The sequence below is a fragment of the Oryctolagus cuniculus genome, chromosome 2 (assembly GCF_964237555.1).
Source record: "Oryctolagus cuniculus chromosome 2, mOryCun1.1, whole genome shotgun sequence".
NCBI lineage: Eukaryota > Metazoa > Chordata > Mammalia > Lagomorpha > Leporidae > Oryctolagus > Oryctolagus cuniculus.
Window position 1 is genome coordinate 159,258,500 of NC_091433.1, and position 15,626 is coordinate 159,274,125.

General features: G+C 40.4%; 1 protein-coding gene across 5 annotated transcripts in view; it reads left to right on the plus strand.

Annotated features, from left to right (window-relative positions):
- Positions 1-15,626, plus strand: part of THADA (THADA armadillo repeat containing) — a 375,449-nt gene that overhangs the window by 131,478 nt on the left and 228,345 nt on the right. Inside the window, exon 27 of one of the 5 annotated variants that reach the window (XM_070069196.1) lies at positions 10,932-11,088. The exons of the other annotated variants lie outside the window; for them this stretch is intronic. Within the exon in view, the coding sequence (XP_069925297.1) occupies positions 10,932-11,007 (76 nt within the window). The 3' untranslated portion in view covers positions 11,008-11,088. Of the gene's footprint in view, positions 1-10,931; positions 11,089-15,626 lie in introns of those variants that run through there. 5 annotated transcript variants of the gene reach the window in all.

Consider the following 15,626-nt stretch of genomic DNA (forward strand, 5'->3'; position numbering starts at 1 on the left):
GATTCCATTAGTGACAGCAGAGTGTAGACAGTCTCTACAGTGTAGGTAGTTTAGTTAGTTGTGGTGGTCATGGTTTTGCTGAAATTTTTAAGACTGTTGTCGAGCTTTTTTATTAGTACTCAATAATTTTTCTTATTTTTCTCTATATAGTGAGCCTCAAAGCAGATGTGATTTTGTTGGTCCAATCTAATCGAAAGTTCTTAACTTTCAGTCGAAATCTCTATGTATATTTGAAAACTTTTCTAATTATTTGAACCAGTTATCTGTAAGGGAAATAAAAATAGAAATACAGAGCAATCAATCATAAATATTTGCTGTATGGGGAGGTACACCTTATTCCATTGTATTGGCCATTGTAACAGCCGCAGTATACCCCACTGTATAACATGAAAGCTACAAAGGGCTTTCATACTCTTGATTTCATATTTTCCTGGTAGGCAGACACTTGGAATTTAGATTATTAATTTGCCACATGTCACATATCTAAATGTGAAGCAGAGCTGGTGTTCAAATTCAGATACGAATCCTAACCCTGTCATTTTTCCATTATATCAAAGCTTTATTATTCATAGTGTACAGAATTTCTAAAAGTAACCAAGTTCTGCAAGATCACTTTCCAGTGAATGAATCACATCTTTTTTTTTTCCTGAGCAGTAAAGTTACTCAGGGTTACCCTGCTAGAGATAAGAAAATCTAAGGTTTTATTGGAGGAATAATGGGATGCATTCACTCTTTTTGCCTCAGTTCCCACATGTATTCAATGGAGTAAATACCCCAGAGGAGTTTTGTGTGATTAAGTGAGTTAATACTGTGCATGCAAGGAGATTAGGAGAGGGCCTGGCCAGAGTAAATTGCGCCATACATTGAGCTATTGTTAGCATTCATTTACTCAGTGATGTTGATTGACCTGCTGCTGTGTGTCAGATAATGTGCTGGGCATTAGAAGAGAAATGAGTTGAAGTCTTTTTCCAAGGGTCTCAGAATCAAGCCAGTTGCATGAGTATTCTGTTACAGAGGCATGCAAGGAGAGATCTGGAAACACCCAGGGGGGATGAGTTGAGGCCATAAGAGTCAGGGTCTGAGCTTGAAGAGTAAGGAGGAGTCAGACATGTGAAGGAAAACGGTTGGGGGAAGGGGAGCCGGGAGGACAGATGACCATAGTTGAATGGCTGGTGTGAGAAAGTTTCTTCAACTCAGGGTTTCTTGGCAACTTCCAAAAGTGGTTATGCCCTGTGACTCTCCAGACATAGTGTTAGGTACTCGTTTAGAATAGTGAATCGTGGAAACCTTTTTGTGGAATATCTTGGGAAGAACTGTCTTGTAAACACACTTGGAGAAACTCTAGATAGCCCGAGTGGTGAGAAGAGAGGAGTGTGAGTTCTTGTAAGAAAGGGGTGGGCAAGGAGGATGTTGAGGGCAGTATTGATCAGAGAGATTAAGACAGTAGATTCAGCAAGGCATGATGATAGATGAGGGGACAGGGAGGGAGAGAGATTGTGGGATGATAGCAGATTTTTGAGTTGGACCGTTTTCTGGGCTAATAGTACAGCTGACAGAGGCAAGGATTTGGGAGCAGGAAGACACAAGTTCAATGTTACCACCATGTTTTGAGGTGCTTGAAGCACATCCTTTAGAACATAGCCATTTGGCAGTTAGATACTAAGGGTCTGGTGCTGTGAGTGCGGTCTGGTCTAGATGAAGGAGCAGTTTTGCGTAGATGGCCAGCAGAATGAATGAGATCACCCAGATGGGTGAGGATAGACTTCAGGAGGCATCCAACATTGACTTGATATGTGCAGGAAGAGGATCTCTCACCAGAGATTGAGTTTTTCAGTAATCTGGATCTGTGAATGTTTTGTTTGGAAAGTGCCTGAATCCACCCATGCAGGGAAACTTCTTTGTGGGCTACTCCTCCCAAGAATCTGGGTAGTTGTAGAGGAAGCACCGCACCCATACCCTAAGCTCTCCCAGGAGGGCTGCGTGCTGCCCCGCCCAGCCCTTCTGAACTCTGTGGGGGAAGGCTGAGCATGTTGCATTGTGAAGTGTTAGAATGCTAGATCCTTAAATGTAACTGGAGAAATAATGAAAGAGAAGTATTCCACTGGATTAAGCAAGTTCAATGGATTTTAATTTTCCTGATAAACTATTATTAAGAAATTGTTTTGGAGATTTACTCTCAGAGTAGGATTAGCTAACCTACATTTTTCATTTGGATAAGTAGCTCCTTAATTAGAAACCAAGATTTAGGGAATTGTTTCCCATTGCTTTATATAGTTTAGAGAAGGTATGCGAAACTGCCAATGAAGGTTTTCTGCATGATAGTGAGAAGCAGGGAAAACAAGAGGAAATTATAATATGTTAAGGGAAAGAATTCTGTTCTTCCAATGTACTTGCTTTTATCTTTAATTCTAGAAGTCTCTGCTGGCAGTTTTTTTTTTCTTTCCCTCCCTATTCTTGTCATGCCAAGAGTTGCATATTTTTGGCAAAATGTTTATTACTGGCTAGGAGTGCACGAGAAAACCTTTGCCAGAGAATTAAGCAAGCAGAAGTCTGTCAAAACAAATATTCTAGTTTGAAAATATAGTCCTGTGGGGGAAGGAGGTGGGGTGGATAGTGGAGGAGGCCAGGGCATGTTCTGGGGCTGAGTATTTATTTCATAAGAATTCTGGGTTCTGGAAGACTGTGTTTGTAAGAATGCTGGAGGAAGCAGGAGTGTGGCACATTTAGTGTACTGATGAGCGAGGAAGGGTTTTCTGGGAATTTCTGATTTGCTTTTGTGTTTGGTATTCAGTTTGTATGGCAGCCTTAGCTAAGAGTGAAATGTGTTAATAAAACATAGGCCTTTTCATTGAATTCAAGTGATATTTAACAAAACTTATGTTTACATGGAAAAACTCTCAGACCTGAGGATATTAAATACACAAACAAATATGCACATAAACACTAATCTGCTTCATAAGCATTTATTTGGCTAGGAAAGGCCAACTTTTTATCATTTCAATCTTAAAAATATGTGTGGATTAATTAAAAAAAAGCAAATCTTGTTTCTTCCCCTTAAATTTTCTTACTACTTTTATAGATGGGTAAATGCAAAGCCTTTAGATTTCTTTGCTACACAGTTGCTTGATGCCACTATTTTAGGAACTATTTTTCAAATTTGAGACATAGATTGACATAAGTACCCACTGGGGTGGGTGTAGATGCCAACCAGATTAAGCCTCAACCATGAAAACTGTTGCAAGCTGAAAATATTTTAGTTCTTCTATAGGATTTCTTGCTCATATATCTACATGCAACTGTTACTTTCCAAGAGAATTTTAAAAATAAAAAATACTACCTAATCTTGCAATAAATGATCATCCATGGTAGAATGTATTAGTAATGGAGAAAATAATATTAATAAATTATAATCCTGAATATTCTTATCTCCTCCTGGCAAATTTTAGACTTGCTGCCATAAGCAATTCAAGGAATATTTGCCTGCATCCAGAGTACTGGGATGAAGCCTTCCTGTTATTTGATTCCCAGATTTGGTACACTTTAGTTACTGAAAGAAAGATTAATTAATGTAAAATTTCTTTAATTTTAGTAATTCAAAAGAATAAAAGTTTTTTGAGGGCTTGAAAAGATCATGGTGAACCATTGGAATTTGCCTTTAGTAAATGTAACATTTGTTTTCTAAAGAATTATAACAACATACTTAAATTCCAGAACAGTAAGCAAAATAGCTTAAGTTCACTGACTTGAAAAAACATTCTTTTATACTGCACGGTTCTAAAATAAATACTTAAAAGAAACAGAGAGCAAGCCATTCTATCTTGGATTTCATTTTCCTTCAGATAGAACAGCTAGAACAAACATTCTTGCTAGTTAACATTGCCTGTGTTTTTATGAAGTTAATAACTGACCTGTCAATCACGCCCTATATAAATACGGTAGTTGAATGCTTTCTGCTTTAGAAGCACTTTGATTTACAAGAGCTGCCAGCCAAGATTTCCAAAGGACTCCATGGGCTGTTTGCTTTGATCTGTTTTGAGGGCTGGTCTCTTTATACCTGTTGGTTTGCTCTTTATGATACCTTTGTGTAATCAGGTATGGGGAGAGCAGATGTGCCGAATAAACACGTCTTACGGAAACCAAGGCTCAAGAGAAATCATGTAATTATGAACCAACAGCTCTAAAAGAGAGAGAGAGAGAGTATTTTCTTAAATGTTATGACAAGAGAACAGATGTTATGGTACTCTCCCTAGAGAAGCCAGAGATTTTCTCTTACACCTCAGCTGGGAGTGAATGGAGGTGGTGTGTGTACCCCCACCCTTCAAGCTTCTGCTCTCTTTTAAATTTGTAAATTGCTGAGATGGTGCAGCTCTTCTCGGTTGACTTTTGCCTTTGACCTTTTTTCATTTGCTCCTTCCCTAGGAAATGTTTACCACATGTCTTTATCCAAATAATCTGCTCTCCACAGGGATAGTTACCTTTGCAATTCGAACTGGAGATGTTTGTTTCATGATTTTGTTTTGGGGTCCCCCCTGCACACACTGAAAGGAACTGAAAGCCAAATTCATCTCAGTGTCCCCCCAAATACCAGAGCACTTAATGAGTGAAGGAGTGGCAGAAATTAAGAGAAAGAAAAGTTCCTTTGTCCTGTTTCTAAAATGACTTATTCTGAGTTTAACTGCTTTCACCTTTCAATTGAATATCACCCTAATGCTTTTTGTGTGTTATATGTACCTGTTGGTTTTTTCTCCAGAAATGTGTATGCCGGTATATACTGGAGAGGTTGTTAACTGAGTTTGAGATTTAAAAAGCTTTCCTTGCCTTTTTAAAGTTAGAAATGTTACCATCACCTGAATGGTGCTTTGGGAGCAGACGACTGAGAAATTCTCTTTGTGCCTTTTATATTGTTATTACTAATACTTGCTGGTCGCAACTTTCCCTTTGTGACACTGGCATGCACCTTAGGTTTTCAGCGGAAGAGTGCCTGAACATGTCCCAAAGCCTGCAAAGCAGCTCTCAGCAGCCAGAGTTTTCTCCCCTTGCTTTGTTGCTCAGAAAACTTTCAAGCTCTAGTGTCTTTAAATGTCATTAGTGTACTTTATTTGTGCCCTGTTCATGGTTTTCCATTGCTGGCATCTCTGATAATCTACAAGGTCTAAAAAAATGCAGCCCCAAATTAACCTGCTTCAGCAGCTTTCCTTAGCTAATCCCTTGCCAGAATAAAATTATGTGGTAAAGGTAAATTAAAGCTTGATTTTAAACTCTGTGTTCCCTGTACAAAGCCTCTGGGGGTCAGAGGTGGTCAAATTCTGGTGAGCGTGGAGCGGGTATAAACTTGCAGTGTTGAGGCAGAAGCTTCTAAAGGGGCATGGGACCGCCAAAGTTACCTTTGAACATCTTTGTGCCTTTGATTGCAGAACCGTTGTTGGAAGTACTGGTGCAGGGCAGCCAGAGCCGCCAGTAAACCAGGGCCAGCTGTGCCATAGACAACAGGGAAGAAGCTGCCTCCCCAAGTGAGGCATGCAGGGACAGTTCTGAAGGTCACTGGATCTTAAGTCGGCTGAGTAGCAGAGAGAGTCCCCTCCCATAGTTTCATTTTGCATTCATCCAAAGCTCAAACCTGTAATTAAATTTTCTAAACAAAGACCCTATTAACCCACACCATCCAGATTGATGACTAACAGCTCTTCCTTCCAGGTACATAAGGAAATCTGTAATGCTTCAACAAAATAAAGACCCTAGTCAGGTTTGGGGGCATGGCAAAGTGAGAGTCGCATAGCTCTAACTGGATTTGCCTTTCAGAAATCATTTTTCAGTGCTGCTTAAAATGGACCTTTCAGTGGTTACAGCACTTAACTCAAGTATAAGTGATTTACAGAATGATCTAAGACTTAGTCATAGTGTATGATTTTATTTAAATATCTATGAAAATATGCTGGTTTTAAAACTTTTGGCACATTGTTAAAAAAGAAATTCTCGCTCTGATTTTTTTGTGTGGGCAGTGTAGACTTACGTGAAACTTTTTAGGACAGACCCAAACACAGTTCATCATGTTACTCCTTTGCCAAAACTTCAAGTAGATTTCCAGTATTTGAGAAATAAGTTTCCAATTCATTAGCTTGGTGCTAGAGGTCTCCCACAGTCCAGCCTGCTCTCTTTAGAGCCTGCTGCCCTGGCCCTCTCTAGACAGGCCCTGCAGATGTCTGCCTCAGCAGGCCTCATGCCGTCCCTTCTCCACACACTTTCCTCCTCCTCCAGCAGCTTCCCCTTCGCTCTGGGAGAGGTGACTCCTGGCTGTTTTTTAAGGTCAGGACTCACCTAGAGTAGTTTCGGACCTCATCTCCTCTGCTTTTGCAGTCTGTCAGCATCCTGGTAGTGTCACCTCTTGTGAAGCTAGCCTTTCTGGAGCAGCCTCTGTGGGCTCTTCCCTACTGCTTTGACATAACAGTGCTAACCCATCAATTGTGGTGCATTTTGTTTTTCTATTCACTTCTGTCTTGTTCTATAAATTTAATTTTAAGTTCCTTGAGGCTTACAGTTGTATCTGGTAAGTGCAAGTGTCCTCCCGAGCATTTAGCATAACATTCAATACATGTTGGTGGGGCCAGCGCTGTGGCTCACTTGGTTAATCCTCCACCTGCAGTGCCGGCATCCCATGTGGGCGCTGGGTTCTAGTCCCGGTTACTCCTCTTCCAGTCCAGCTCTGTGCTGTGGCCCAGGAGGCAGTGGAGGATGGCCCAAGCACTTGGGCCCTTGCACCCCTGCGTGGGAGACCAGGAGGAAGCACCTGGCTCCTGGCTTCGGAGCAGGGCAGCGCCGGCCAAGGCAGCCATTTGGGGGTGAATCAATGGAAGGAAGACCTTTCTCTCTGTCTCTTTCTCTCTCTCACTGTCTAACTCTATCTGTCAAATAAATAAAAATTTAAAAAAAAAGTGAAAAAAAATACATGTTGGTGAGTTGGCTGATTGATTGGTACATGTCTGAGGCCAGGGCTTGATGAACGAGTGTTTGCAGTCTGGACAGCAAGCTATTTTCAGAACCAGTGGGTACCTTTGTACCAGGTTTACTTATTGGCTTGGTAGTGGATATGTTAGGCCCAGTTCTGTCCAGAAAATCTATTTTCCAAATCTTCGCATGAACAGGATGGTGTTACAGTCACACCCTGGAGCAGTTTTCCCTGAGCACTGCCAACTCTTTCTTATGCTGACTAGCTGACCCACAGGGACTGCTCCTCAGATCTTACTTCACATTTCTGGCTTGTTTTTTATTTTTAATTAAAGGAAAACTTTTTCTAAGACCCTTCTTGGACTAGAGACAAATGAATATTCATTAAATGTTTACTTTCTTGATATTAATTTACTTCAGCAGGTGATAACTCAGATCGGGATTATACCTTGACAGTGATCTGACAAGGTCCTTGTTCATGGTGGTTATTGACTTTTCTGGTGTTAACCTTTTAGATATAGCACGAAGCAAGCATATTGGTTTCCAAACCATATAAGGAACTGGCTTTATTTTAATTTTGTGTTTTGAGTTTGAGGAAGATGCATATTATGCCAAGTTGGGACTTTTGAGATTTTAGTGCTTAGCTCATTTGACCTGAAAATTACTGGTACTACTGCTTTATGTTTTCCAACAGTAAAACTGAGTTTAGAGCCGGTGTCGCGGCTCACTAGGCTAATCCTCCGCCTTGCAGCGCCGGCACACCGGGTTCTAGTCCCGGTCAGGGCGCCGGATTCTGTCCCAGTTGCCCCTCTTCCAGGCCAGCTCTCTGCTGTGGCCAGGGAGTGCAGTGGAGGATGGCCCAAGTGCTTGGGCCCTGCACCCCATGGGAGACCAGGAGAAGCACCTGGCTCCTGGCTTCAGATCAGCGCGGTGCGCCTGCCGTGGAGGCCATTGGAGGGTGAACCAACGGCAAAGGAAGACCTTTCTGTCTGTCTCTCTCTCTCACTGTCCGCTCTGCCTATCAAAAAATTAAAATAAATAAATAAATAAATAAAAAACTGAGTTTCGCTTAGTACTTGCCAGACACAGCATGCGTGAGACTTCTGAGAAGAGATTTTGATATTATGGACTTGTGCACACAGTAGTTGGTTCTTCACATGCACAAAGTGCCTTTTGAAACTCTACTCATCCAACAAGTGATTTTTTTAATGTCTGTTTTTATTTATTTATTTTCATCTATTTGAAAGATGTAGTGACAAAGAGACAAAGTTCTTCCATGTGCTGATCCTCTCAATGCCTGCAACAGCAGGCTTGGGCCAGGCTGAAGTTCTGGGACTCCATCCTCCACCTCCCATGTGAGTGGCAGGGCTGAAGGGCTTGTGTCATCATCTGCTGCCTCCCAGGATGCATTAGCAGGAAGCTGGATTGGTGTTCCAGTATGGGATACGGGCATCCCAAGTAGACACTTAATCCACTGCACCAAGCACCCACTCCATAACAAGTGTTTTCTGAACACCAGGGAGGAGCCAGACATTGTGTTAAGTTCAATAGAATACAATGATAAGCAGTCACTAGATATTTTGTTGTTTTGTTAATATTTTTAACTCAAATTTCTAGTCTGTTTCCATTTACTAGAGTGCTAGTTTCTTGAGGGTAGGTCTTTGCTTCATTCAGTGTTGTTTCTCAGACTCCTAGAACAGTGCCTGACATAAGCAGAAGTTGAGTAAATATTTGTCAAATGCACAAATTCAAGTCCACAATGAGGGGTGTAAGGGTTGCTATAAGAACACATTGGAAATACATGTAATCTGGGCTTGGTAGAATCCAGGGAGACACTCCAGAGCATGAAGGTGATGGCTGAAAGGAAGGCTGTGCAATATGTGGCTGGGAAAGAGAAGCGGAGGTGGAGGTGACTGCTCCTGATGCAAAAGCCTGGGGGTAAAAATGTGCAGAATGCAAGCGGGCAGCCTGGGATGAACTGGGAACTTTGTCAGCCAACTAGAGAGCGTGGAAGCAGAGAAAGTATTTTTTTTTTTATTTTTTATTTTTTTATTTTTTGACAGGCAGAGTGGACAGTGAGAGAGAGAGAGAGAGACAGAGAGAAAGGTCTTCCTTTGCCTTTGGTTCACCCTCCAATGGCCTCCGCGGCTGGCGAGCTGCGGCCGGCGCACCGTGCTGATCCCAAGACAGGAGCCAGGTGTTTCTCCTGGTCTCCCATGGGGTGCAGGGCCCAAGCACTTGGGCCATCCTCCACTGCACTCCCTGGCCACAGCAGAGGGCTGGCCTGGAAGAGGGGCAACCGGGACAGAATCCGGTGCCCCAACCGGGACTAGAACCCGATGTGCCAGCGCCGCAAGGTGAAGGATTAGCCTAGTGAGCCGTGGCGCCGGCCCTCAGAGAAAGTATTTTAAGCATAGGTGCGCAGGATTAGATTTGTTTCAGTATGATCCTTTTGCCTGATATGTAGAGACCATACTGCAGCTGGACTGGAAATTAAAGTTGAAGACCAGGAGATCAGTTTGTTTATTTGAATAGTTTTAGTTGTTAGAATAATGTAGACCTGTGGTACCCAGACTTTTGGATTTCATGAACCAGCAAAAAATTGTTAAAAATTTTTTGAGGATCAACATAATAGTCAGCCTTTTCACTGTGTTAAATAAGGACATTAAAAAACATGCTGTTAGGATCATTTCATAAAATAAAGGGCATGCACTCACATGCATACAAGAGTCACAAATAAATGGAAATAAAAATATTTAAATGGATACCTTTAGCTTTATACAAAATTTATTATGTTGCCCTGATTTTTTTTGCTTTTTCTCATGAATGAACACAGGTGTGTGGTCTGATGTTTGTAAACTTATGATTTAAACTAGGATAAACACGTTGGTAATTGGAATTAGGATAGTGACAATTGAGATGGGAAGTCATGAATAGAACTGAGAGATAGGTGGCATCAGCAGAACTTGGTGATTTCAGAGTCCCTCTGGTCACTTGTCTCACTTGATCCTAATGGTAACCATGTAAAGTAGTTAGGTTACTATAATTATCCCCATTTAATAAATGAGAAAACTGAGACTCATAAGTTAGGTGATGTACCTAAGTCACACATCTGATGAATAGCGGGATTGAAAGCACCATTCAGCTGGCATTGGACTCATGTTATGTGACACTCTACCTTTTCTGTTTGTTGTGTTCACATTTCAGGGAAGAAAGGGAAAGGAATCCTGGGCTCTCTGTGAGTCATGTCTTTTAGGTCAAAACATATGATAGTAAGCCGGCGCCGTGGCTCAATAGGCTAATCCTCCACCTTGCGGCGCCGGCACACCGGGTTCGAGTCCCGGTTGGGGCGCCGGATTCTGTCCCGGTTGCCCCTCTTCCAGGCCAGCTCTCTGCTATGGCCAGGGAGTGCAGTGGAGGATGGCCCAGGTGCTTGGGCCCTGCACCCCATGGGAGACCAGAAAAAGCACCTGGCTCCTGGCTCCTGCCAGGATCAGCGCGGTGCGCCGGCTGCAGCGGCGGCCATTGGAGGGTGAACCAACGGCAAAAAGGAAGACCTTTCTCTCTCTGTCTCTCTCTCTCACTGTCCACTCTGCCTGTCAAAAAAAAAAAAAAAAAAAAAAAAAAAAAACATATGATAGTCTGTCCTTAGAGTAAAACAGTGTTTTAATGATGACTCTTTGATTCATCCTTATCTTGCAACATCATCCATTACCCATTCTTGAACTTGAGTAACCCTATTTAAATTAGGCCAAAGAAAACTAAGAGGCTTCTTTGGCTGTATTTTCATTTTTATCCTGTACTACCCTTTGTCCTTTCTATAAATAAACCTTGGCCACCCTATTTATGGGCTTTTGTTGGGAGGAGGGTTGAAGGCAGTGGGGCTTTGAGTGTATGTAAGGATATTTATCTTCTATCACCACCTTTTATTTTCCAGTTTTCCTTATATGCTTCCAGATTAAAGTAATTTGATGCTTTATAAATTCCAGACAGAATGGAATAGATTCTATAATGGACTACCCCTTGTGGAAGGACAAAGAAAGGAAGTGGAAGAACAAAGCTTAGCTTGAGGAAGGAAAAAATGAAGCAATAACAATTTGAATTGGACAAAAGGAAAAATGTGTTAGAAAATATTTGTGGGTAGGTCCCTTTCAGTGCTTTATAAACAGCGTATTTGATGTATAGTCTTAAAATCCTCTGGCCTATGAAACATCAATTCAGTGTTAGTAATTTAAAATAAAATGGAATGCCAAAATTTACATGTGTAAACTATCAGTGACTAGTCCATCAATTAGTTATTTTTGTTTGTCTTTATATCAGTCATTTTTGTGTGCTCCATTTTTTCTGGCAAATTTGAAAATGTTTTTGGATAAATGTTAGGATGACTTTAAGTTATTTTAGTACAGACTCCACCACTAGGCAGTCCGTTGAAATTGCAAACAGTTATGAGAAATAACAATTTCCTTTTCCAAGGCAGAATATACTGTTGAAGAATCTGCACCTATTTGTGTCTGTGTCTGTGTGTGTGTGTCTGTGTTCAGCTCTGGAAATGTCTGTTGTTACTAATAGAACAAGCACATCAAAAGCAAGTATTGTTTTCTTGTAAGGTGGAAGTGGAAGAGTGTACAGTCTACACTCTTGGAAGTGGCAGTTGCGTATAGTATGTATCACCATTTTCATCTCCTTTAGTCACCATGCACATTGTGAGTATGTGTGTATGTATACTTTAGCTTTCTTCCTGGCTTTTAGTGCACACACACACACACACACCTACACCTAGTATTTAATTCCTGTAATGCATAGGTGTGAACTTGTTCCAGATACTATATAAAATTTTTTAGACCCAACCCAACTGGATTCATAGATTTATTTATTTTAATTTGAGATGCAGAGAAAGAGAGAGAGAGCTTCCATCTGCTGTTTTTCCCCCCAGAACTTGCAGCAGTGGGAGTTGGGCCAAAGTCAGGAGCTGGGAGCTTAATCCAGGTCTGGGTGGCAGGAACTCAACCAGTTGACCCATCCCATCACTGCTGCCTCCCAGGGTTTCCATTAGCAAGAAGCTGGAGTCAGGAGTGGAGCGGGGGCTCAGAAGCAGGCGCTCTGGTATGGGATGTAGGTATTCCAACCAGCAACTTAACTGCTGTGCCCTCCCTACTTTGTGCGTTTTTAAGTTGTTTGTAACCTGGTATCGTTGGATATTAGATATATTAGATATATATTAGATATATTAGATATATATTAGAATCACAGAGTATGTTCACCTTAATGGTGATTTATATTTATCTCCTCTGTTGCTTTCATCTTCTCTTCAAAGTGACTTTAAAGTGATTTCTTTAAAGGGAAAGGAATAGGACTGGGTGGCAGGAGTCATGGCCAAAGAACTGTGTGTGTGTGTATGTTTGTGTGTATGTGAAAGAGAGACAGAGACAGAGACAGATCTGTTGAGAAAGTACAGTGTTAGATTTGTAGATGTATTATCTCGTTTCTCACAGTGATTCCACAGAGTGGACACTATTATTCCCATTTCATAGAAAACAAAATAGAAAGGTACTCAGGAAGGTTGAACAGTCAGTCAACTGAGGTTACACTACCAATTCCTGCTACTTCTCTGGATGAGCTAATTCCAAATCTTTGTTCATTCTCTGCATCATGTTTGCTCATTTCAACCCCACCACAGAATAAACAACCTATGGAACATGGCTTGAGACTTTACTCCATGAAGTAGCAGTCTTTTCTAAAATAAAATCTTACAAAGTTGCCATTGGAAGTAGGCATCATGTTGGCAGATAAATAGTATTTGAACTGCCTTGCTTTATGTGGCACATTGTTACCTTTGTCTGAACCCAAGGCATTATTTTATTTTAAATATGATTATATAATTAAGGTGGGTATTTGACTTAGCATTTGTGAGTTTTACACATTTTTAAAGACTACTTGGAGGTATTTATATACTTCAAATATTTACTGGGAAGTATCTTTGCAAGGTTAGGTAAAACATTTTACCAAACTCCCAGTTTCAATGAGTCTCTGTTGGGAAAGGTTAAATAGCACTGTAGAGTAGTCTTTTGGCATTCAAGCAGTTCCTCTGCTCAAATAACAGCGAATATAATTGACGGTCTTAGTAATAAGGTCATAAAGTCAGAAAGAGTTACCACAGTGTGGTCAACATTGTGACCATAAGGAACAGTATGTAAAAGTTGGTTAGCTGAAGGATTTCCTGCCTCTGTAGAAACTATTGTGTCTCTGTTTCTTTAGAGTAATCACTGAATTGGAAAAAAGAGAAGAATCCTTTAATTTTGTGTTTAGAATTGGAGGACTCTAGATTCACATAGTGGAAAGCTTGAGTGTGAGTATAAAGCAGAACCTGTCCTTTACCTAAATTCGTTGCTGCCGTACTGCTCATTCAGGGTGGCCTTTGCTTGGGCCCTGCTTTCTACCCCTTACTTGACACATGTGGCACTTAATATGGTTCTGTTTTTAATAGACAGAATTGTTCTTTTGTGTTGGTATTTGTATTTGTGTTTGTGTTTGAAGGGAGAGAAGTATTATAGCCATACCAAGAAATACCTGCCACCTAAAATTTATAATCAGTAGTAGAATACAAAAGTTTTTTTTTTTTAAAAAAAGAATTCATAAAAGCAGATATAGGGATGAGAAGAAAACCTAAAAGGCTTTAACAAAAGTAAGTTAACATTTTCAGACTTGTGAGATACAATTGGTTATATTAAATAAGAACAGAATGATATTTTTAAAAGAACAATGTGAGAATAGGAAAGAACTCTCAAGAAATTAAAGATTATGATAGCCCGAGTAAAAGTTTCAACCCATTAATGGAAAGCACAATAAAAGAACTCTGTCAGAGGTTTAACTGGAGAGAGAGATAGAGAGAGAGAGAGAGAGAGAGAGAGAGAGAGAGAAATGGAACATTGAAGAGAAAAAATAGGAAAACTAGAATATTTACTTAAGGCAGTTCAACATTCAGCTTATAGGGATTCAGAAAGGAAAAAGAATAGTGAGAGCTAGAAATTATCAAAGAAATAGCACAAGAAAATTTCCTAGAAGTAAAGAAAGTGACTTCCAGTATATTGAATGAAAAAATAATTCACATCAAGAGACATCATGAAATTTCTAAAATTTTGTAAAGAGGAATAAAAGCAAAGCAATTCAGATATAAAGAATTAAGGATCAAAATGGCAGCAAATTGGAAAGATAGAAGTTAATGAAATACTGTCTTGCAAATTCTGAGAACATATGATTTCCCACTTATGTTTTCATTTGACTAACTTATTATTCAAAGCTGGAGATAAAAGGAAAATAATGTAAATTCATTCAAAAAGTTTTCTTTCAAATAAGGGTAAGGAAAACTACATCTTCTCCCTTTCTCCTTTCAGGACATAAATGAGTATATACCTAAATATTTTTTAAAAGTAAGTTCTGGGCCGGTGCTGCAGCTCAATGAGCTAATCCTCCGCCTGTGGCACCGACACCCCGGGGTTCTAGTCCCAGTCGGGGTGCTGGATTCTGTCCCGGTTGCTCCTCTTCCAGTCCAGCTCTCTGCTGTGGCCCGGGAGTACAGTGGAGGATGGCCCAGGTCATTGGGCCCTGCACCTGCATGGGAGAACAGGAGAAGCACCTGGCTTCTGGCTTCAGATCAGCGCGGTGCGCCGGCCACAGCGGCCATTTGGGGGGTGAACCAACGGAAAAGGAAGACCTTTCTCTCTGTCTTTCTCTCACTGTCCACTCTGCCTGTCAAGAAAAAAAAAAGTAAGTTATGAACAATATGATTCAATACACCTATCTTTGCTACCCCTCCTAAACAACCACATATATTATGTATAATTTATGTATTCTTATAAACTTGTATATAAATTATGTATGTATACATATATATAATACATATGATTATGTATAATTAATGTTTTTCAATTTTTATAGAGGGAAAACTTTCATGTTTTTCATATGTACAGTTTTAAAAGCATAATGGTACTCCCTACCCCCACCCCACTTTGTTTTTATACATTTATAGAAAAAGTATAGAATAGACAGGGTATGATTTCTCTTATTACCTACTCACTTGTATATTGCCTTCTTTTTAAAATGAGCAGATATTCATTGTAATTCACAGAATATATTCCAAAGATATGGAAAAAATAAAGCTGACTTATTCCTTCATTTAAAAACAATGTGGGATGCGCATGTCATGTCCATTCCTTTGGCTAAATGCTATAGAATATATAGTTGAAGTAGCACACACAGCCTTTGCCTTTGAATGCTTATGTTCTGGCTGTTAAGGGGAAACATGCATGGAAGGGAATGGCTCCCAGCCATGTCAAAAGTCTGTGTCTGTGTGATCTCAATGTGTAGGTTGCTCTTGCGGTGGAGCAGATGGCTTTCCAGGGTCTAAGAAGAGGTGGCAGCCTACTAACTTAAGAGTATTTAAAAACCAGCATTCATGAGAACACCAAACACAGGACCCTCATCTTGCATTGTTTAATTTAATAAATTTCATTTGCGTTTATACAGAAACCAACATACTTCCTGCTGCCAACTTCAGGAGCCAGAGGTTAGAATTTTTAATAATAATAACAATAATGAGTTATACTTATTCCAGATTAGTTTTTGGCTCTCCAAAAAACAAATGGCTAAGATGTCCAAAATGTTCCTGTAACAACTCTGCCAAGCTC